General features: G+C 45.2%; 1 protein-coding gene across 3 annotated transcripts in view; it reads right to left on the bottom strand.

Annotated features, from left to right (window-relative positions):
- Positions 1–6,448: 6,448 nt before the first annotated feature.
- Positions 6,449–22,926, bottom strand: part of LOC119401652 (zonadhesin-like) — an 83,366-nt gene continuing 66,888 nt past the window's right edge. For 2 of the 3 annotated variants that reach the window (XM_049418814.1, XM_037668563.1), the window contains exons 2-3: positions 9,829–10,138; positions 6,449–7,917 (exon numbers count right to left, since the gene is read on the bottom strand). In XM_049418814.1, coding sequence (XP_049274771.1) covers positions 7,143–7,917; positions 9,829–10,138 — 1,085 coding nt within the window. In that variant the 3' untranslated portion in view covers positions 6,449–7,142. Of the gene's footprint in view, positions 7,918–9,828; positions 10,139–10,255; positions 10,380–22,926 lie in introns of all 3 variants that reach the window. The other variant, XM_037668565.1, reaches the window with a different exon arrangement.

Genomic DNA, 22,926 nt, shown 5'->3' with positions numbered 1-22,926 from the left:
TCAAGCAAAGGGGGTAGGATAAGAACGTAATTGGGAGGAGGAGGACAAGGAGGAGGGGAGAGAGTAAAGCATAGCATAGAAAGAGAAAGCTAGAAATAGAGCGAGAGAAGGGGGAAAAAAGACAGAAAGAGAAATAAATAGATACAGAAAGAAAGAAATACGAATGTTCAGACAAAAGAAATAGAAACAAAGAGAGATGAGGGAACAAGAAAGAAAGAGAGGAAGAAAGAAAGAGCAAAATAAAGAGAAACAACGATATCGCCCAGCTCCGCACTTCCTTCAGCCTTGGCACCACTAATGCGAAGCTACCTTAATTTTTTCGAGACAGTTTTAACACGACAGCGTTAAGAGCTCGTTTCGTAAAAATTGCGGTGTCGGCGTCGGCGGTGGTGTCGTTGGTTGTGAACGAAAAATCGCTGTCGTCTATCATCAAGAATTCGAGATAGATGCAAATAAGTAAGTAATAAAAAGTCTTCGGTCCGAGTAAGAATCAAACTCAGGCCTTCTCCGTGGCAAGCAGCTCTTAGACCAGAGCCGCGCCCGTGCTCGAATCTGCTTCGTAAAAACAAAAACGCTATGAGAATGTCATTTAGTGGGAGGAGTCTCGTTAACACATGTAATATTCCGTGGTAGAATCGTTCAATAATCACACCAGGCGTCGAAACATGTCAATTGCGCAACGACTGAGTATTTTAAAGCTCGCCACCCCTTATAACGTGTGCAGATGCTCAGGTGCGCGTGGCAGCTTACGGACGCGTAGTGAATACTTCGCAAATCTGTAAAAGGAAAAGCTATGACGTAGTGGGCATTGCAGTAGGCAATTTAGAATAGTTTGAAATGACCAGCGTTACACGCACAAACGTTCCTTTTCTTGCGGCACGGTTGAAGGCAATGCGCAGGGGGGCCGATTACGCTACCGCGTTCTACTCTTTAAGCGAAGCTCAAGCGTCCTCCATGTTTTTTTTCGAGGCAGTTTCATGAAGTGACGAAGCTATTTGGTAGAGTACGTGCTTGCCACGCAGAAGGCCTGGATTTTATTCTGGCTCGGGCCCCTAATTTTAAATGCGAAGCATTTCTTAGCGAACTTCTGCGACTTTCAGCATATCTATCTATCTATCTATCTATCTATCTATCTATCTATCTATCTATCTATCTATCTATCTATCTATCTATCTATCTATCTATCTATCTATCTATCTATCTGGCCGCCTACGACTTTGTGCTCTCCTGGTCACTTGGTTCATCGAATGTGCACCAAAATTGGCATGGCGTAACATTACTGTATGACGAACATAAATGACAAGTCATAACATGAAAATCATGACACGCATGTCATGTACAGCATGATTTACATGCTACGCTCATGGTGCGCTGGCGGCCGTTTCGCTAGTTTGATATACACCAAAATTGGTATCTTGCGACGTGACTGTGTGACGAACATAAATAACACGAGTTAACATGAAAATCATGACACGCATGTCATGAACAGCATGACTTACGAGTCACGCTCATGGTGCGCTGGCGGCCGTTTCGCTAGCTTTATATACACCAAAATTGGTATCTTGCGACGTGACCGTGTAACGAACATAAATAACACGAGATAACATGAAAATCATGACACGCATGTCATGTACAGCATGACTTACGTGCCACGCTCATGGAGCGCTGGCGGCAGTTTCGTTAGCTTGATATACACCAAAATTGGTATCTTGTGACGTGACTGTGTAATGAACATAAATAACACGAGTTAACGTGAAAATCATGACACGCATGTCATGTACAGCATGACTTACGTGCCACGCTCATGGAGCGCTGGCGGCAGTCTCGCTAGCTTGATCTACCCCGAAATTAGTATTCCGCGACGTGACTGTGTGACGAACATAAAAACTCGAGTTAACATGAAAATCATGACACGCATGTCATGTACAGCGTGACTTCCGTGCCACGCTCATGGAGCGCTGGCGGCCGTTTCGATAGTTTGATATACCACGAAATTGGTATTGCGCGACGTGACTGTGTGACGAACATAAAAACACGAGTTAACATGAAAATCATGACACGCATGTCATGTACAGCATGACTTACGTGCCACGCTCATGGGGCGCTGGCGGCCGTTTCGCTAGATTTATATACACCAAAATTGGTATCTTGTGACGTGACTCTGTAACGAACATAAATAACACGAGATAACATGAAATCATGACACGCATGTCATGTACAGCATGACTTACGTGCCACGCTCATGGGGCGCTGGAGGCGGTTTCGCTAGCTTGACCTACCCCGAAATTGGTATTGCGCGACGTGACTGTGTAACGAACATAAATAACACGAATTAACATGAAAATCATGACACGCATGTCATGTACAGCATGACTTACGTGCCACGCTCATGAGGCGCTGGCGGCGGTTTCGCTAGATTTATATACACCAAAATTGGTATCTTGCGACGTGACCGTGTGAGGAACATAAATAACACGACTTAACATGAAAGTCATGACACGCATGTCATGTACAGCATGACCTACGTGCCACGCTTATGGAGCGCTGGCGGCAGTTTCGCTAGCTTGATCGACAGCGAAGTTGGTATTGCGCGACGTTACTGTTTGACGAACATAAATAATAGGAGTTAACATGAAAACCATGACACGTATTTTCCTGAATGACATACAAGACGATGTATGCAGCTCTTTGCTGGCTGCTTCGCATTACATCGATTCCCACAATGCGTGGGATCTGCCGGCTTTTTTATTATTTGCACGCATCGAGATTTTTCACTCATAAAGAACGACGCGGACACCGACGCAATTTCTGCGGAGCGAGCTCATTAAAGTTATCGCGTAAAAACGTTGTACGCCCAAGTGTCCGCTTCATCTTCATTATTCTGTCCCAAATCGCACACACACGTTGTGCAGAACGATGGCTGCTCACAGGGCTGCTGATGCACTCGCCAAAAACAGGTTGAAAGCGAAAGCCACCCGACGCCATTATTTTATCTAATCATCACCATTCTTCTCGTAATCATCGTCAACCTAATTGTTATGAGCTAGACAGCTCACGTCAGCAGCCGCGCACTTTGTTGATGCTGTGGCAACTGCTGCTTATGATGATGAAACTGTAGCTCAGGCCTTCGTAATAGGTTGGCAGCTTCCAACCACAAAGTCGTTGCGCAAGATGACGTGCTGCGATGCTTGGTTCGACTCTGCCACGTAATGTTAACCCACATTACGTGACTTCTTTCCCGCATGCAATTGTACAGAGTGTTTTTCTAAAACGGTTTCGAGCACTGGCGTGGCTTTGCGGTAGACTACGACAATGCCGCTTAGAAAACCTGGGTTCGATTCTGACTCGAACACTTTTTGTATCCGAGTTGTTGAGGCCACGTGGCGTTTTATTTTATGGCTGCCATCTGATAACGCGCTGAAGGCTTTTGCCTTAAAAGTTCTATGTTCAACTGTACTCTTCCCCTTTGTTAGCTTGCCTGAAATTGTGCATACACGCGCAGTGGTGCTTTAGGCAACTTCGACTTCAATTATTGTATTTTTATTACGCATCTTTCTTGGTAGCCTCATAAACGGGACAATTTTGCTCAGGAGGAGGAGATGATAACGTGATAATTGGGCGTCGTAACAGCCACGAAAAAGGTGCCTTGAATGGCTAACTTGTAACTGCGTAAAATGCGCCTAACTTTCATTCCGTACCCAGCAGATACCCCTGTTGTCACTGTTAGAAGTAGCTCTAAAGCTTAGTAGGAACTCAGCAAGAGAAACATACATGATAATTTAAATCTAAACTAGATGGCTATATATTTGGTGGTACTGTTCAGTACTTAAAAAAACGAAGACTAGAGGAAGAGAAGTATCTCGTTGTTGAAAACCATATATAGGATATACCCTGCGTGATTTTTTCCACGTAGTACAAGGTGGCGGCAACGTTTTCTAAAACTTCTTAAATGCTTAATCTTGGACCTAGGTTGTTCATGAACATTACGAATCCCAGGGTGTAGGGCTTAATTTCCTAAACATCAGCGTGTGTTTGTTCAGGAGGTGCCGCTAATGCATTGTTTTACTACGAAAGCTCTTCTGAGATCACAACAACGGCTGCCGTAGTTGTCCGCCACCGCCGCCGCCGGTGTCCGTAACTACTATCGCGGGAAATAGAAAAAAAAAACGAATCAGAAGAAATATCCACTATGGAACGGGGTTCGAACCTGGGTCCTTTGCGTGGGAGCCCAGTAGTCTTTCTCAGAGCGATGTCGGTGCTTGAGACTGCTTTGCTAAAAGACCCTATACGGGCTTCATGTCGGGAAGCAACCACAGTAACATATGTAATATGGCGTGATAGAAGAGTAAAATAACAACCTTGCGTAACATATTGCGAATTGCGGAACGAGTGGGTTGTTGAATGCTTCCAACCCATTACAAAGGGCTTTGCCCTGATTCCTCATCGTCATCAGTCACAGCAGGAACAAGGTGCAAATAATACCTTACAGGTGTTTAGCGGGTACCACGGCTCTCCGTAGAATGAGGAAAAATGGCATAGTGGCTGCTTCCCTACTTCACAAAACTTATGATGATTTATAGCGTAGTGGGTTCCCCGCCAGTGCTCTTCTATTGGTTGCCAAGCAACTCCATAAGGCCCTCATGATGCATTTTCTTAGGGTCTCAAAGTTATTTCCTTCTCTCTCACGTTATTTCGTTATTTCACTCTCACGGAGAGTGAAATAACGACCGGACGTCACACAACGCGAGTTACTTAACTAGTGGGTCGTTTTAAGCTTCCAACCTATTACCGAGGATTCAGCCATAATTTTTCATCGTCATCAGCCGTCGTATCGACAAAATGCACGCAATGCCTTACAGATGTGTAGCTGGTACGTCCCGTCTCCGCAGAATGATGATTAATGGCGTAGTGGGTACTTGCCTACGTCACAAAAATTATGACTTGTGGAGTAGTGGGTACCTTGCCAGTGTACTTGTATTAGTAGCCTCAAGAAATTTTACAACGGGTTCTAGAAATGCCGCTCTTCCAGCTTTCGCTCTGACTGTGCTACGCATTCCGCACAGGCCTGGCATTTTTTTTTATTTCGCGATAATTTCTAAAACCTCCTTAGCTCACAATTTTTGCATTCAAGTGGTAAATGTCAAATATTCAGTTGTTTTTGGTCAGTAGGTTCTCAAACCTTAGATCCCAAGAAACAATGGGCCATTTAGTGCAGCCAATTATTCACATGATTAAGTTTGTGTATAAGCTTGTAGATCAAGCAGGAACCTAGAAAAACAAGCACAATTGATATTAAAAAATTACACCATCTCCCGTAAAGGGGACGATGAGGCGATACGAAGCCGGAGCAGTTGCACGATCGCGTTCCGTTGGCGTTCGTTGGGTATGCTACCGACCTCGCGTCGTGAAACGCGAAGAGGGACGCTACGCGCGTCGTATCTTCCATCTAGCCTGGCCGTTAATTCTCACAGGGCGAGCGGGGAACGCGGTCGACAGGCGGGCAGAAGGGGGCAGCGTAGGAGAGGAGAGAGAAGGGGAGGGGACGCGCATGCGCTCGAGCTCATCGCGGCGTTGCGCAGGAGAGAATTTCGGCATGTCTAGCCCGCGTTTCAGAGGAAGAGGGGTAAGGGAAAGTGGAGAGGGGAAGTGGAGAGGGAAAGTGGAGAGGGTGAGTGGAGAGGAGGTGTGTGGAGAGGGTATGCGCATGCGCAGTAAGAGTGGTCACGCCGCACACCCCCGGATTGAGCTCGGCCTTAAGATACTTCGCATCTAAAAGATCTTGAGCACTAGTAGACAGGCACTTCGCTTTTGCGATTATACTAGAGTGGGTGTGAAAGTATTCAAAATCGATTTTGTAGAAACCCGCAAGCTTCTTTTGCCTTATGCCCTTGAAGTAAGCTGGTTTTTTCATATGCTGTATCTGTGTGCTTGGACTTGCTAAGTTGGCTTTGCTTAGAGATTTTTGCTAGTATTCTCGTTCACAGACACCACAGAAGCCACCCTGAAAATACATTTTCCCGTTTTTTGTGGACTATGATAGGTAATTATTCTATCGCAATATATTTGTCCTGAGATGTTGTTTATTTGGAGCTTCTTGCTACATATTGGCGGATCATAATTGTCTTTTACCTGGTTTCCTGAACTTTGACATTTATATTAGTGTGCCTTGAGAATACAGCATTTTATTATAGTTTCTATTGTCGTATGACGGTTTATTAACAAAGTACTCACGACTTGTGCAGTTGAAGTAGCGCCGGTCCAACAGGAATGCAGATCACGCGCACAGCAACAGCCGACCGAGCGTGGCTTCTTCCTCCTCTTCACTATACTATTAATGAAAGGTTATACCTTTTTAACTTGAGCATCCTAGAGCGTTCGCTCGCACCCTTATATTTTTGCTGTGAAAGCCTCAACGAGTAGATGTGCATAAACCAGACAAAAGTGCTTGAGGAATTTGCAGCATGAGATATGCTTTATTTCTTTATTAAAAACGAAGGCGAACAAGTTATAGCGTTCAAAGCACATTGTATTCACTTTTTTCATGACCTATTTGTATGGTACGCACCTGCTACACGAGTTTCAAGCACAGTACCTGAGGTGCAACCTCCTCTATCCATTCTTGTTGTATTTACGCTCGCTGAAGGTGGAAGCCTTCCTGAGATGGCCTCTTCATCTGCAGAGCCAATAAGACAGCACGAAATGCCTCCTTCTATTGTGAAATTGTTGCTGCAACTGACTTGACCAGTAGATGGAGAGAAATCAACGTGTTTTTCATAAATTCACCCTCTATTTTCATGGTGACCTTGTAAGGGCACAGCTGGTGAAGATGCTGCCAAATTACCTCCTGAATACGCTGCGGAATTGGCCGAGGTTGTATTGCCTGTAGGTACACCAAGGCCACGATGACCTGTAACACCAGAAGTGAATAAACCGTCGGATGACACACCGCTTGCTATTCCCCTATGCCCCGCTATATTTGACGAGCCTCCATCTTTGCTGCGTACGCCAGTGCCAGTCGTGTTCTCTCCTCCTGCTGTAATATTTGTAACTTGAACGGCTGTGCCTCTTCTGGCATTGTCTCCAGATACTGCACATCCTGTAGGGTTTCTAGCAATTGGTGCGCTAGTTACAGTGGTTGAAGGTTAGATTGTAGGGCCTGTGGGTACAGCAGTAGCATCAGTAGCAGCAGCAGAAGTAGCAGTAGCGGCAGCAGTAGCAGCAGCAGTAGCAGCTGTAGCAGCAGCAGTAGCTGCAATAGGAGCAGTAGCAGGGGGTACATCGCCGGACGACACTGCTGTCGCTGGACGTTCTTCGAAACCGCCTCGGTTGCCAGATGCGTTCGCGCTAATTTCTGCGGAAACGGGCAAACTACCTGCCGTTGGATGCATTACACCGCGTATTGTGCTATGCAGTTCAGATGTGCTGCCTGCGTTCACTGTGGCACCTGACAAAATGGTTGCCCCTGTAGTATGCGGGTGCACACCTACAGCACTTGTTGCGACATTGACCCCGCTAAGTCCTGTGCTACCAGTAATCATTGTAGCAGCTGCACCTGTGGGCCTGCTTAGCCTACGTGTTTCCGCATTTGTAAGTGAAAGTGTGGACTGTGGACGAACAGTGGTAGTATTAGTTATGGGAGGGTTTGCTCCAGTTTCATTTAGCACAAATAGCGGCCTCTCGTTAAGGTGCTGAGAGCATTGGTCGTTGCGAAGACATGACTGCTTTCCGTCCTTAACGTATGCGGTAAAGCCTTTATCGCATACGCAGCTGCCCCTGTGACACTGAGTGATGCACTCGCGCAGTTTTTTGCCGCACTTGGGCTCACAACTCGAAAAGCAGGCATGAAACGTCGAGTTCGGTGGACACTGCGGAAGACACATGGCGGCCTTGACGCATTTTCTCCAGTCTTTTGGATGTCTGCGAAGAAAGCAGTAAAGAACTTAAAATCAGTAACCAAAACGTGCTAACTATTTGCAACACTCTTTATGCCGAACGGCCTATTACGTGGATGAACACAACATATCTGCAAGGGACTGATACGGTACCTCGGGTGAAGAAAAATGAAAGAAAATGTTACTTATGTTTAACAAGTGTGCTCACAGTAGTCTTGCGGCTAGCGGCCTGAAAAATAGCGTCACAATGATCGCATTAAGGCGAAAACCTTGTATGCGCATGAATCGAAATATCCGGCGTAGTAGGCGTGGAAACCACTGATGAAAAAAAAAAAACTAAGCCATCGCGTAAAGCCACTGTCGGCAAAAAGCAATCAAGTGAAAGCTTCGCGTGGTTTGAGTGGCACGAATCAAGAAAGTGAATAGAATGGTCTGGTATTTGGCTACGTGGGAACGCCGTCGCCACTCATCTTGTTCCTCTCGTCTAAATGAAGCAACTGCGACGGCACCCTGTAGCGTCACTGTGAGGTCGCAAATCAACAAAATTTGTGAAGTCATCCTGGGGCCATCAATGGCGTCATGATTGATGGCATGCAAGGGCGGATGTATTTGGGTAACAGGTTGTACGTCTTTCGCTAGTCGCGTACATGTGCTGCTCACGTAAAGGTTCGCCTGCAACAATGTTACCAATACACATGTATTACGGCTTAAACATTACTAGCATGGGGCAGGGATTAAAATTCATCCAAGAAAGATTATTAATGGTGCTCAAAATTTCCTAGCTTAGCTTTTTAGGAGGTGTCCACAAGCCTGAATTCATGAAGAAACCTAAGGTTATAGTTTGTAACGTTGAGTTATATTGCCTACTTATTTCTTACGTTTTATTACACCCACTATTACGCTCCTGGTATCACTATATATAATAAAAATTTCTCGTATTTTACGGGCTAAACCACGATATGATTGAGCCACACCATGATTTTATGGATATATGCCACGCCACGCCACGCCACGCCACGCCATGACTTTAACTTATGATTATGAGTTAAAAACAGGCGCTTTTGTTTATATTCATGTCCTGACGCTTTCTTCCTGAGCAATGCATTCGTGACTATATTGCGCTATTTTCATGGACTGTTATCAAATCTACGGCGTTTTAGGCTTAGCAGGCGTGGATAAACAAACAAGTGATCTCGCGAATAACGACATAATGTACCTGACGCTTTGTCTCCCATCATGAGGTGGCACAAAGCGATGGCTCATTTCACCAGTTCTTTGTTGCGGTCAGCGCTGTGGGTAAGTAAAAAGGGCAAGTTCGGATCCATGCGGACGCTCGCGTCGGCATGGGCGCTGCCATGTTGATTTGTAACCAGAGTTATCGGTGGTTACTGATACAACAATTAAAAAAGTGACGTAAATGCGTTTTAGAATAAATATATCACGTAGTAATGCGAAGTAACATGTACTTAGGAAGCGCATTTCTCACTAACCTATGAAATACTACAAGGCAATTATATATGAAAGTGTGTTTTGCTGCGCATGCACGTAGCTTGCTTATAGCTTTGGTGGTGCTGAACGGTGATAGCAAGATTGAGTATAAATCTAAGGACACGAGTGTCTAGCATTTCCCCTCCGTTAAAATGCGGCCACCGTGACCTGGAATCGAACCCGCGCCCTCAACCATAGCAGCGCCCAACGGTGGCTAAGCCACAACGGCGAGTCGCCTTACCTCTGAAATGAGCCACTTGGTGCTACAAATGATGGGAACTTATCAGTTCCCGTAATTCCATACAATATCAGACAGGTAATAACAAACATATGTGATATATTTTCACAGTAGTGCGTATGTTAATGGGAAGTTTTTAGCATGAAGGTTTCGCGGCTCATTTCCTTGCTTCTTTAATGCATATTTAAATTTATTGAAAGTGAGACTCACAGCACCCATCCTGGAGGGCAGTCGCAACCCGGTGAACACGGTTTCGTGCACCTTTCTATTGCTTTAGTGCAAGTTACTGGGCAGGGTGACGAGCACAGGTGCCACTCCTTCTGCTGGCGGCACCGGCAGCGTCTACAGTCTTTCCTGGGAACGCATTCATCCCATGAATTGCGCACGTAGCCACGTTTGCAAATGCACATCCGGAGCTTGCTCCACACCTCATGAGGTGTGTACCAAGGCCTGCAAAATCTGTCTCGCCGAGGTCGTCCTTTGACTGGGTCTTCATTAGGACGGCATTTCGGAGAACAACCTGCGCATTGCGCATGACAGAATTGATAGAAAATTAGAAGTGGAGTGAGAAGTGGAAATGTTTTCAGGCGCGTTACTGTTCTCGAAGAAAGAAAAAAGAAACCACATGACCTCTTACACTTTCGCCTAAGACGACTGCAAGGCGAAAGCCAGCCTTCATCAGTGGATGCTGTGACCCTGGCCTCGCCCCTCTCCCCTCAGTCTCCGGAACATTTTGTGCACCTAATGTAGTGTTGCACTGCCTGCAGAACCGGAGGCATTGCAAGATTTCTGCAGATCACCTTGTTTCGCACTGCCTCCGGTGCTGAACAGTTTGACCAAGCGTCGATGTGAATTGATAACGTCACAATAGCGTAACAAAATTTTCCGATCAGGGACGTGAAGTTGACCTTACATAAAGACGTCATCAAGCCCCATTCTCTGATCACGTGTCTTTTCATAACGTGACTGATCACGTGACTTGAATCGTTGGCCGGCCGCCGGTCACTTTTCATCTTTCATGAGCTATCTAAGGCCTTATCCTTAATAATGAAAGTTCTCTGAGTTAACGATTATCGAATAACGCTTTAGACCGACATTTAGGTTAAACGCGCAAGTCACGGCCCCAATAAATTTTTGTTTCTCTGGTTCGGCTCTGCATTATCAGGCGCCACTACCGGAGTTGCCAATCACGTATATCTTTCCGGCAATCTCTGTAAACAGGGTGTCGTTGCTGGAGGCGACTTTTCGACAAGTGGACTTGTCCACTTCTCGAAACGTCGGCTCGAGCACCCAGCTCCTGTTTACGAATTTTTTTGTCTTAAACTTCCATCTTTCCCTTCCTGCCGTTTTTTTGGATTTCCGGCAAACGGTGCCTCGCGAAGGAACGTTTAACGTTCGCCGAGTTAGTGAATAGCTGGTGAATGCGCCAGAAATATTTCGGTAATGCAACTCGCGAACGATGCGATGTATACAAACAACCTAAAATGCTCTAGTCATTACTACTGTCAGGAAAGGTTGGCTATCGGCGATTAGTACGCTCTAATATTTTAACATGTGGAGTGCTCTAAACGTTGCTCATTCTGTTAAATGGTTTCTATACTGTGACAGCTTCTCCCATGCATCGGAAATATCGCTACTATTTACGTAATTCCTCTTTCTTCAGTTATGAAAATCATATTGTGTAGAGCTTATGAAAATACGAGAATAATTGTAAACCCTTACTACGCACATTTGTTGCCTTACTACGCGCAATTCCAGTAGCATACATACCACAACATTGTAGAGTACAACGCTATCGAACTAGAATTCACTGCTATAAAAATAAAGGCCTGGACAAATAAGGCAACTGAAGCGGAACCAAAGTGGTCAAGGGAGTTCAAATCTTCGTTTTACAAAGAGCTTGTTCTAAACTGCTGCAGAAATTGGATGTCATTTCAACATGTATTTTGAGAATACTTTTGGACGGGACCACACCTGCATTTGAACAATGTAGTTCAGAACCTCGTATGCATATGCTTGGCTGTCGCCGCGTAAACCTAATGTGTCATCTGAACAATCCACGAAACTTGAATTGTTCGCAGTGTTGCATTAGTACACTGCGTTGCTTTAGCCTGTGCTAGATATTGTCTTTCTGCAGGGATGCAGCGTGCTGGACAAAAGAATCGCCGTAGGATTATGGTCTGCGCACTTTTTAAAAGAAGAGAAACAGACAAGATAACTGTACACGACACATCACAGAGACGCATTACGTAGGCACATTACGTAGGCACCTTACGTAGGTACATCACATGGGCACATTATGTATACAGATTAGTAGAAAGATTACGCCGACTCATTACGTAGGCAGATCGGTTTAGTGATTGTACAGAGGCATTTCTAGAGATCTGTGTATAGGCGTCGTCTTCTTCAGGTGCACTGGAGACTTTGCAAAATATTACACAATGTCTTTTTTTGCTCGTCTTTCATTTACAGCGATGACGAAACAATTTACAACGATGACGAAAGCAACCACAGACGTCTAAACTCTTTTGGGTTCAGTATTTACGTGACAGCTGATCGGTGTGTGCAGGATGTTGTTGCCTCTGATAATTTTTTGCGCCTGGCAACGAAATAATTGTGCCCGAGGACAACAACGCTGCATATGATGTATTCTATGCTGTTGTACACGTGAAAATTTGAAGTGAAAATAAAGTAATAACTTACTGCATGGAAATCCGTTTGGGACGTTTACGAAAGCACTCATAACGTTATTCCTAAGCTGTGGGGTATTCTATTCACTGTTTTAGTCTGCTTTCCCACCACGCTATCGTACGAACATTTAGATAGGCGTATTAGAATTGTTTGAAACGTCCTCGGCATGGAAAGCTTTGAAAGCGTTGTTGCGCTTTTTGCGCACAACTAGTCTCATAGACAGACTTTAAGCAGTGTCGTTTCGCGTATTATTGTTCTTGTGTTTTCTTTTTTTGTAACATCTCTTTTCATAATCTTTCACTCCCCCTTCCCCTTTCCCCAGCAGAGGGTAGCCAGCCGGTCTGAGAACTGGCTAACCTCCCTGTCTTTCCGTTTTATTCTCCTCCTCCTACAAGTGTATGTACGTGCTCCAATTTGTGAGGATACCAGAGAATAAATTTATGAATTCGCAGCATTGCTTATGGAATTTTCGGCTGTGCTGTCAGCAATGCCAGACAGGATAACCAACGTTGCGGTGATAAGGGTCTTGCTGGTTGTATGAAATGGACGTAAAAGTAACATTGGCCGAGAGAATGCAGACGGTTCACTAATTGCAAACTAGGTCAAAACATGTAATGTTACACTGCATGTCATCCTGCAACGTGTGTGTCACCTAACGCCGCGCTGGCGCGAATGTGTGACGTGCCAGGACTCACGCAATCAAATGGGACTGATGTTCCTAGGCATTATACGGAATATGTCGGCAGTGAAACTGTACCTTTCATGCAGCCGCTGAAAAGAGGTAATGAGTGGAAGGAACAATACTTTATTACAGCATCGCTCGCAAGACTAAGCTGCAGAAGTTGCAACACTCAAACTCTCTTAACAGTAAAACGAGAGTGCTTCAGTGTGTGAGGATACTGCAGAATAAGCTTGCAAATTCACAGCCTTGCTTATGTGATTCGCTGCTGAGCATTCGACAATATAACCCAGGCAAATGAACACTGCCGTGGCAAGGGTCTTGATGTTTTTGTATGACAAGGATTTTAAAAAGAGAGTGCTTCAGTGTGTGAGGATACTGCAGAATAAGTTTGCAAATTCACAGCCTTGCTTATGTGATTCGTTGCTCAGCTTTCGACAATAGAAGCTAGGAAAATGAAGATTGCCATGGCAAGCGTCTTGATGTTTTTGTATGACAAGGACTTTAAAAGCAACGCTAGCAGAGGTCACCTCGGTCGATGAGATATAAATGGGAATTGCCTTAGCAACAATACGTCTTCACACCAGTGTTTCTTTCGCAGCAGATGTCAACGTTCTGTAGAGCTGTTCCAGTTTTATATTATCGAGAAATACACCCTTGTACAAACTTACATGTACGAGCATGCACCAGGATTGCGGAAAAAGTTGTTGCGCAGTACCTCCTACTCTTTCTGGGTGCAGTTAAAGAACAGAGTAGCATGCTATATCTGGCACGGAATGTTCAACTACGAAATGCCGAAACGCTTTTCATGACGATGCCAGCCCTTGCTCTGGCCTTCTTTTATGCCGTAGCATGCCTTTTAACTTGGACAGCATATCGCACATCTCGTGCATACTCAATCATGAATTATGTTCTGCTTCCTTGAACGTTTAGAGGGACTTGCTAGAATAATAAATATTGCATCACTTAGAGTTTTACAGCCAACACCACCACATGTCATTTGTTATGTACCATGTAGACAGCTGCATATGATTTTCTGGACTGTTTAGGGGCATTTTGCACTTGATTCAATTAAATTTGCCTAACAGCCAAGCCTTCGTGCAGTCATAGTGTCAAGAGGGTCGACAATATTCTGAATTGTTTTTCTATGAGCGTGAGGAAAATAAATGTGAGAATTAGACTTATTGCCCCGCCGCGGTGGTCTAGTGGTTACGGCGCTCGACTGCTGACCCGAAGGTCGCGGGATCGAATCCCGGCCGCGGCGGCTGCATTTTCGATGGAGGCGAAAATGTTTAAGGCTCGTGTACTTAGATTTAGGCGCACGTTAAAGAACCCCAGGTGGTCGAAATTTCCGGAGCCCTCCACTACAGCGTCTCTCATAGTCATATCGTGGTTTTGGGACGTTAAACCCCAGATATTAATATTAGAATTAGACTGAATGGCAAGTTTAATTTTTCACTATGGGTGTCATTACATTACTGCGTAACAATAAAATCCTAAATAACCCGTCACGATGGTCTAGTGGTTACGACGCTCGACTGATGACCCGAAGGTCGCGGAATAGAAGATCCTGGCTGCCACGGCCGCATTTTCAATGGAGGTGAAAATGCTTGAGGCCCAGGTACTTTTATTTAGGTGCTCGTTAATGAACCCCAGGTGTTCGAAATTTCTGGAATCCTCCACTACGACATCCCTCATTATCATATCATGGTTTTGGGACGTTAAGCTCGAAGAATTATTAATAATAAAATCGTAAATACTTGTTCCCACTACCATGAGATTGAAAGTGGCTTGTCTAGTGCTGAGTATATTTTGAAGATTTTCAATGAATACCAATAGCATATTTGGCCGACTTAGTTAAATGAGCAATAAAAGAGGCAACGCATCCCGTAAAAGTACGCAACGAAAACTTTCCTTAAGCTGTATCTTCTTTCCCGGCTTTACGATACCACCCGTTGTGAGAACAGGCACAAGTAAAAAAAAAAGTCGGATGTTGTTTTCAAACGCTACAATTTCATCAATTACTGGCTGGAAAACAAAACTGTCAGGTGCCTCGGACCACTTCAACATGGACATTGCCTGAACATTTCACCTCTCTGCGTAGCATACCTTACTGCGGGATCATGTAAAGTTATGATTAGCAAAAGCGTTGACATCGAAAAAGCTCCACTACTGTAAAATTAGACACTGATGGGAAAGAACACATTATTAGAATCACGAATAAACACATTTCCACGAATACCAGATTAATTTCTCCCTTTTTACAGTGTCACTTGAACGATAGAAGCATAAACTGGAGTTAAATCATTTGGGACAGCTCAGTTTGCGAAATGGATGTGAAACAATATCAGTACAAAGAAAAGCGACGTGAAGGAACACAAAGCTTTCTTTTTCTAAGCACAACGAATATTTTATCTAAACTTCACAGAGCGGCTATTGAAGAAAAAACTTTCATGGTAAAGTGTCCCTAAGTTCTTACTCGAACTGTTTAATATTTGCCTTTGAAGCAAGGTAATGCTTATACGAGATACTGAACAGCTTTACACTGCTTCTGCGTAAAGCACAAGCTTGCGATACAGTTGTTAATTTCTTTAAATTCAAAGAAGAATAATTGTTGCAATAGTAACACAAACACGAAAAAGAAAGCGAAACACTTACTAGTGCAGTTCTGTCGCCCACTTACCACCGTGACAAAACTAATAGCCAAAACCGCAGCAAACAAGCGCATCCTACTCGCTGCGGCGAAGTTTCAAGAAGAGGAATAACGCACGTGCGTTTTAGATTTATATGAAAGTGTAGACAGCAAAGCGTTTGTGATCCCGTACTTTCTTTTGATAAACCTCGCCATTGTTAACATGCGAAATTGCCATTTCTTTGGTTGCGCCGACGAAACAGCTTTTGCATGCGAACAGTCTGAAATTAATTCCGATTCACTAAAATACAATAAAACGAAGAAGCAGATATAATGCCTCGAAGAAATCAGAGTATTCTATGAATCGTGGAAACTCACGGAATTGAGTGGGAGCAATTTCGCATGCCTGTATCTCTTTCGAAATACATGACGTTCCTCTACGCGCCTTCTAGCGCGTAAGCCTTGTATTGATCACCCCGAACAATTATTCGCGGCCATTTTTTCTTAGCCTCCCCGATTGCCAAACGTCGTCGAAGTCTTTTGTGGGTGATGGTGTAGTAGCTTTCGATTTGAAGCTGCTCACCGCATTCCAGTAATACGTGATGCTTTGACGCAATAGGAAAGGACTATTTGTTGCGTGCACGTAAAAAGCAAGGGAAGTTTGCACTAAGAGTTGAGCAAAGCTTGACATAGCGAAGCAGGTTGATTCCCAGCTCGTCGTGCTGCAGCACAGGAATCAGAACGCCGGCGTCGATAGAATCGAGCGTGCTTGGCCGAAGAAGCGGCAGCCAAGAGACGGTGACGGGCGGACCCGGAATGCGCGCAAGGCTTGCCACTCTCAATATGTTGAAATCGCTGTCCCTGAGCCATAGTCGAAGAAACTGTGGCAGTTTCTATGGCGATGGCTCGGTGGCGGCTGCTCCTCGGCTTGGCTGTTTTCAACACAGGAAGAGCGCAGCTCCGGTGGTTGCTATGACAACCACGCAGCAGTCTTTTTTTTTTTGTTAACGGATGTCTTGCTGCCAGCTTTAACATCTTCGCTGTTTATATAAATTTTACCAAAGAAGAAATGCCCGGCCCCTTATTTCTTTGACAGATGCGTTAAAGGCAATAGCTACTTTACTTTCCCTCTTGATCAAATTTTTGAAATGGCCAATCATATTTTATGGAGGCATATGTATATAGCGAATATTTCGCAAAATGTTACGTAGGTTTTTGTTCCCATGCAATTCTTCGTAGAATTTTATCCCCATATTTTACACAACATCGAACGACACGACCATCCTACATACAGGGTGCGTCTTTTGTTTGGCTTCATAGCGTACAGTTCTTGCTGCTCTGCACGAAAGGTGAGGACTCCGTCGCAATCAATGTTTTAATCAGTTTTCATCATACCCACCTAAGAAAAGAAAGCGAAACGCAAGGGAAAAGGCATTGAGAAAAGAGCTCTAGTTGGGCCGACCTCTCCATCATTATTTTCCTATTGTCTCATGGAGAATCGCTAGGACATGTGGTGTGACATCGAGAAGCCACAAAAGCAGACTCCCAGTAATTAATTGCTAGAGTGTTCTGGTGGATCCACTAATGGGACTTCGAAAAATTCTACAGCGCGGGTGTCTCTACCCAAGAACGTCGCCCATGCTTCCTTGATCATGGACTTCACGACACGACCGCTGCTGCAGCTATCCACCAAACCATCCGCGGGCGGCGCTCGCGCCTCTTCTGTGGTTCCAGGATACGACCTGACAGGAACCATGCTACCACCTTCGTCTGATAATGCGCACGGGCACCAGTCGTCTGGGAATGTCGCATCGTGACACCAGGGTTTCGCCGCGCAGGCGGCCAGCGGAAAAGCGAGAAATAAAAGTAGTATAATAACAGCCAGCTCAACGATCGGGCGTTGTCTCTTGTCTCTCTGCGTTACAGTAGTTATATTATGTGCATTTCAAAATGGGACAATCTGTGGCACTCCCTTTCTTCTCACGCTTTTGCTAATGATGACAAAGGCCAAGAACGGGATTTTAATTTCTCATAGCTGACACCGTCGTTGCATGCAAAAGCAGTTCATTAACGGCATTTTGAGACTGCAGGTATTTGCGCTTTACGTATCATCGCGTACCAGATAGGTAAACTGCGCCTGCCTCGGTAGGAATGGAGCATTAAAGAGATGCTGAAGTGGTTTTACAATTCGGTAAAACTTTCTTGTTAACAAGGACCAGCATTATTGTCGATGATGGCGTAAATTTTTTCGCTGTTGTGGCAGCAGGAGCTTTAAAATACGCGAAAGAAAAGTTCGTCTTGCTCCCCCCAAGCAAGCGCGCCAAAAGTGTGGGCGTGGAAATGAACTAACCGGAACTACGCCATAGTCGGTAGTTTTGGCCACGGTGGTAGAATACAAGGAGGTTGTAGAATAACAGGTGGCCCGACGTGTGTGCCTGACGTGCCGCTCCGCCAATGCGCCGCGCGTGTCACGGAGGTGCTCGAGTTGCCGCCGCTTTTCCTCAAGGGGGGCAGCAGACATACTGTGGGCCGATATCTCCGCCCCGGCGCATTTGAAAGCATGTGGCCAGCGTGCGTCGCGACCATTTAAACTACAATTTACATCCTTTAGCTTTTGAGAAAGAGATCCGCAGTGCATTTATTACACCAGAGAGGCCTCGAGCAACACTGAAGAGTTGCCGTCGCTTAGAACGGACGCGCCACTAATGGAAGCATGCAACGCAACCAGCGTTGCAGCGGCGTCTCTTCCTTTCTCCTTGGTCATCTTCGATAAATGCGGAGGCGTCCGTTGGCGCAAGCGTCCGCAGAGCAAGAGCGTCCCTATGCAACGCAACCAGCGTCGCAAGGTCGCAATCAGCCTTCGAGTCATGATCACGGCCAGATCACGGTGGTCGTGATAAGGTGATCCCACGGCTTGAGATCCGCTCTGATGCGTCGCGTTTGTTGCGCTCTGTCAAACCAACGCACGCGACCGCATTGGTGTCTGCGCTCACTTTGTAAACTGGAAGCACGGCTGAAACCAAACAGCGGCTCCATCTGTGCCGTTGATGCGGCGGCCACCATGGCACGAATCTGCTTCGCTCCAAATTGCAAATCTGGCTACAAAACGTGCAAAGAAAACCTGTGTCTTTTCTCCGCGCCGAAAGACGAAAAGTGACTGCTGTTGTGGAGAAATGCAATTCCACGGAAAGACCGCCAACTACAGTCCGCCGACATACATACGATAACGGGAAAACCAAATGCTTTTTTTTTTACTCTGTACACTCGCCGGTAGAAATTTTCACGTTTTCAAAAAGAAAAAAATATGCGCGCGTCTCTTGCAATCGGTACCCTTTGACAGTCATATCGGGACTACCCACGCGAATTAAAAAATTTTAAGCTTCATAAGGCCTGGTACTCTTACTTTTGCGGTCGAAGCTGGCAGACAGCCACTACAAGCTAGTAAAAGCACAAACAACCGTTTAAAGCCACAAAATTAGCTAGAGAAACCGGTTTTTACAGCAAAGCGAAAGCTTGTTCGTCTTTCGGCCCAAACACTCGTCGCGAACCTAGCGGCGGCCGCGAGCAACTGGAGCAGTACGGCGATGCGCTCGCGGCGCTCGATGGGCCGCCTGTTTTATTCTACCATCGTGGTTTTGGCGGAGCCGTGGCCTGCGTGACTACTTCTGGCTGCGCGCGTTGGTGGAACTGATCGCGAAGGCCATGCTTTTGCAGAGCTGATGGCGCCGATGACGCGGCACAACGCAGTTGGCGCCACTGCCTTCGCTCAGCAGTTCAAGAAGCCCTACGGCTGCAGCTGCTGTTTTTTTTTTTTTTTTTTTGTCAAGAAATGCCATTTGCGTTCACTTCTGTGAACTCTTACATTGGTTTTCGAATTCATCGAGGATCAAACTGTGATTACGCATTCCAAAGTCAGCTTTTTAAAAAAGTGCTTCAGCTTCCCTTTAAAGCAGTATTTAAAGCAAAACCGAAGGAGTGTTAGAGCGATGCTAATGTTTTTTTTTTAAGCGCATGCTCTAGATGCCACATCAAACGTGAAAATTTACTGGCGTTGGAGTCCGGCGGCGTCAGCGAACACGAGTGATGCAAAAAACCATAACGTGACGACGTCTCCATATCACGTCATAGGATGTCTCTATGATGTCACTGAGACGTTACACAATATGTCGTCACAGGATGACGTCATCACATGGCATCATCATTTGGTCAAAGGTGGGCCAATCACGCAGGTAATGCGAAATGAGGTGAGGTGCCTCCGATCCTGGAGGCAGTGCAAAAGCACGTTGGTTGCGGAAAGCTTTCAGTTGGAGGGGGGACAGGATCAATGCATCGACTGAGAAGAAAAAGAAGATGGCTTTCGTTTTAGGTGAATGCACAAGGGACCCCGTAATTTTTGGCGCATGTGACACCGCAGACTTAATAGTTTAAATTAATATTGAAGTTCACAACACTTTGGCGGCAGATTGCCTGTACCTGTGGAAAACATTACCGCGACTTGCAATAAAGTATCGCCCAACAAAACTAGGACTTTGTTGATTCGATCAAGTTAAGTATTTCGTTTCACATTTGTACCTGTTTATTTAAATATTTTATTTATCAACGTCATACTCACAGCGGCTTGTGGCATTTCAGTGGGGAAGGGGGAGAGAAAAAAAAGACTTGGAGGACACTTTCGCGGCACGCAGTAGGCCGCACCTCTTCTTTTATTCGAGCTGTGGTCGAGCTGTGGTCGAGCTGTGGCTGTTGTTTGTTCGCGGTCGTCTTGTGTGTGTTCTTTCCGTGAGATTTCTGCGCTTGAGCGGCGCGCTACAAGATCGAGCTGCTTGCCGTTCTTCTTGTGACACTCTAATATGTTGCTTTCGCATTCACTGCTTAGGCCTTGTGGCGAAACTGACATTTTCTATGCTAGGCGCAACATTAATTAGAACTGAAAGACACCAAACAAACGAAAGTATACGGGATGTTATCTGTAGTAATTATGATGGATGGAAATGAACTTTTTTACGTCCTGTACAGGGTGTTTCTACCTGCCTGGCTAATCACATGTCGTTACCGGGAGGTCAAGCCTCCTAGCCCTGTCATGGGCATACTGGACAGAGAGGACTTGGGAGATATGCGCCTGTGAGTTGATGATACCTGCAAACCGTTCCCGGGAAATGTTAGGACCAAGGGACCCACACTCCCAGAGCATGTGCTCAAAGGTGCATATTTCTTTCTTTCATGCACTGCGAATAGCATCCATCTCTTCTATGTCATACCATTCTTTTGTCTGTGCCGATGAGCAATAAATTTGAGTCTGTAGTTGTCTAAGTGTGACCGCTTGTACTCTATGAAGTCTAATGTCAGGTGGTGCAAACTCTCTCCCTCGCAGGTAGTAATGTTTATTTATTTCATTGTATGTCGTGGGCGTATCCCTTGCCCCAAATTTACACACCGGGCCGCTTTTACATATTGCTTTGATTGACATATCGCTTTGACATATCGCCGCTGCTGGATTTCTGTAGTTATGATGTAAATGTGAAGAATAAAGTGGACGAAAAGATAACTTGCTGTCGTAAGGGACCAAACCTCCGACTTTTTAGTCATCCAAAAATGCTCGCACGTGTGTTTTGTAAATTCGAAAATCGCAGGTTCAGTCCATGCAGGTGGCAAATCATCTTTTCATCCACTTTGCATTCTTCACATCTACCTCATAATTACTACAAATAATTTCCCCTACACATAAATGTATATATCATATACAAAACATTTGCAGCGGCTTTGCTTGGCTATGCCAGGATATACGTAGCGTTAGCAAAGGTTCAGGTGATTATACTTAGCTTTCAAGAGTCTCTAGGATTATTAGGATTATTAGCCTTCTTCTGTTCATTCTTCGTACGCAGAACCGCTAATTGCCAGGCAACAACTTCGCGATCCGAAGAGATAAGTTTCTCGGCTCTCCTGCGCCTTTGGGCAGCATTCGCGCTATCCTTCTCGGTGGCATCACCCACCTGCAAACGCCAGTCAGAGACGCTATCAAGCAGCCCCAGCGCAGTGTCAGACGGCGACTGCACAGCGAAGGCGAATAGCTGCGCGCTCGCCGGCGCCACTGTGTCTATGGCTACGACGTCACTTCTCTCGAATGCGGCGCAGACCAGCAGCGGCGAGCCGTGCGCGGCGGTGTCGGAGAGCGCGTGAGATGCCAGCTCCGGTGACCCAGCTGTGTGACATCCCTGATCCTCGCGCATGTGCAGCACGGCTCATGACCCTCCACGCGAAATTGGCTCCGGCTAGGCAAGTGTAGCTAACGCTACAAAAGCTCAATATTGTAGCAGGAAAGTGTAATACACTAATCAATTAAATCATGCTTATATGAACAATAATGAACAATAAAAAATTACAAGCACACAAGCATACGTACAGCAGTGATCACAAGGAGCAGCACGAGTTATTAGTAACTCTAATGCAGCCATAGTTATTTTCACTGCGCAAAAAATGTCATTAGACGATGCAGTTACGACAGATTCATCTAATCGATTTCAGCCACATATTTCTCTAGGAAAAAAAAAAAGACAAGCTAAAGCAGTGTGTTTTGCAGTGGAATTCCAACACCTTATACTCGTGCTCTACTCTATAGAAGTAGTAAGGAGCTTTCATGTACATATGCCTGTCAGTGCCAGCTTTTGGATCATAGATACTGTGAAGAAAATTCAAGGAAAGTCTGCGTCGTCGACGATTTAGTGTATCCCATTGCAACGATTCTTTCACGCGTGTAGACTGAACTTTTTGTCATAATGTCCACAAAAAAATCGAAAGGCTAAATTCTGCACCCTTTCCAGCTTTTCTCTGTCGCGTACTGTTGAGGGGCCCCAAAGAACGCACATAGTGAAGAACAGAACGCACGTCTGTTTTATAAAGCAATTCTTTATTTGTCATATGAAAGTTCGCGTTACGCCGAAGGAACCCTAACGTGTTCCCTGCCTTGCCTGTCTAGTCAACATGTCCCTGCCAACATAAGTTAGACGAAAAGCAAACTCCTAAGTAATTGTATTCAGTAACCTTACTTATAATGCTATTGTTAATAGTGTACGAGGTTTGAGACTGTAGGTTTTTACGAATGAACTTCATGTAAACTCTCTTCCTCAAGTTCAACTGCATGCGCCATTGTGTGTGTACACCACACACTAATTTGGCTCAATGTCTGTGAATGAAAACTTTGTCCATAGAATCCCCAATTTCCCTACACACAACACAGTCGTCCGCAAACAACCGTATGTGAGACGCTGTACCTTCAGTTATGTCATTGATATATATCGAAATAAATGAG

The sequence above is a fragment of the Rhipicephalus sanguineus genome, chromosome 8, assembly GCF_013339695.2.
Source record: "Rhipicephalus sanguineus isolate Rsan-2018 chromosome 8, BIME_Rsan_1.4, whole genome shotgun sequence".
Taxonomy (NCBI): Eukaryota; Metazoa; Arthropoda; class Arachnida; order Ixodida; family Ixodidae; genus Rhipicephalus; species Rhipicephalus sanguineus.
The sequence above is the reverse complement of the archived record's forward strand: the minus strand, read 5'-3'. Positions and strand labels throughout refer to the sequence as shown.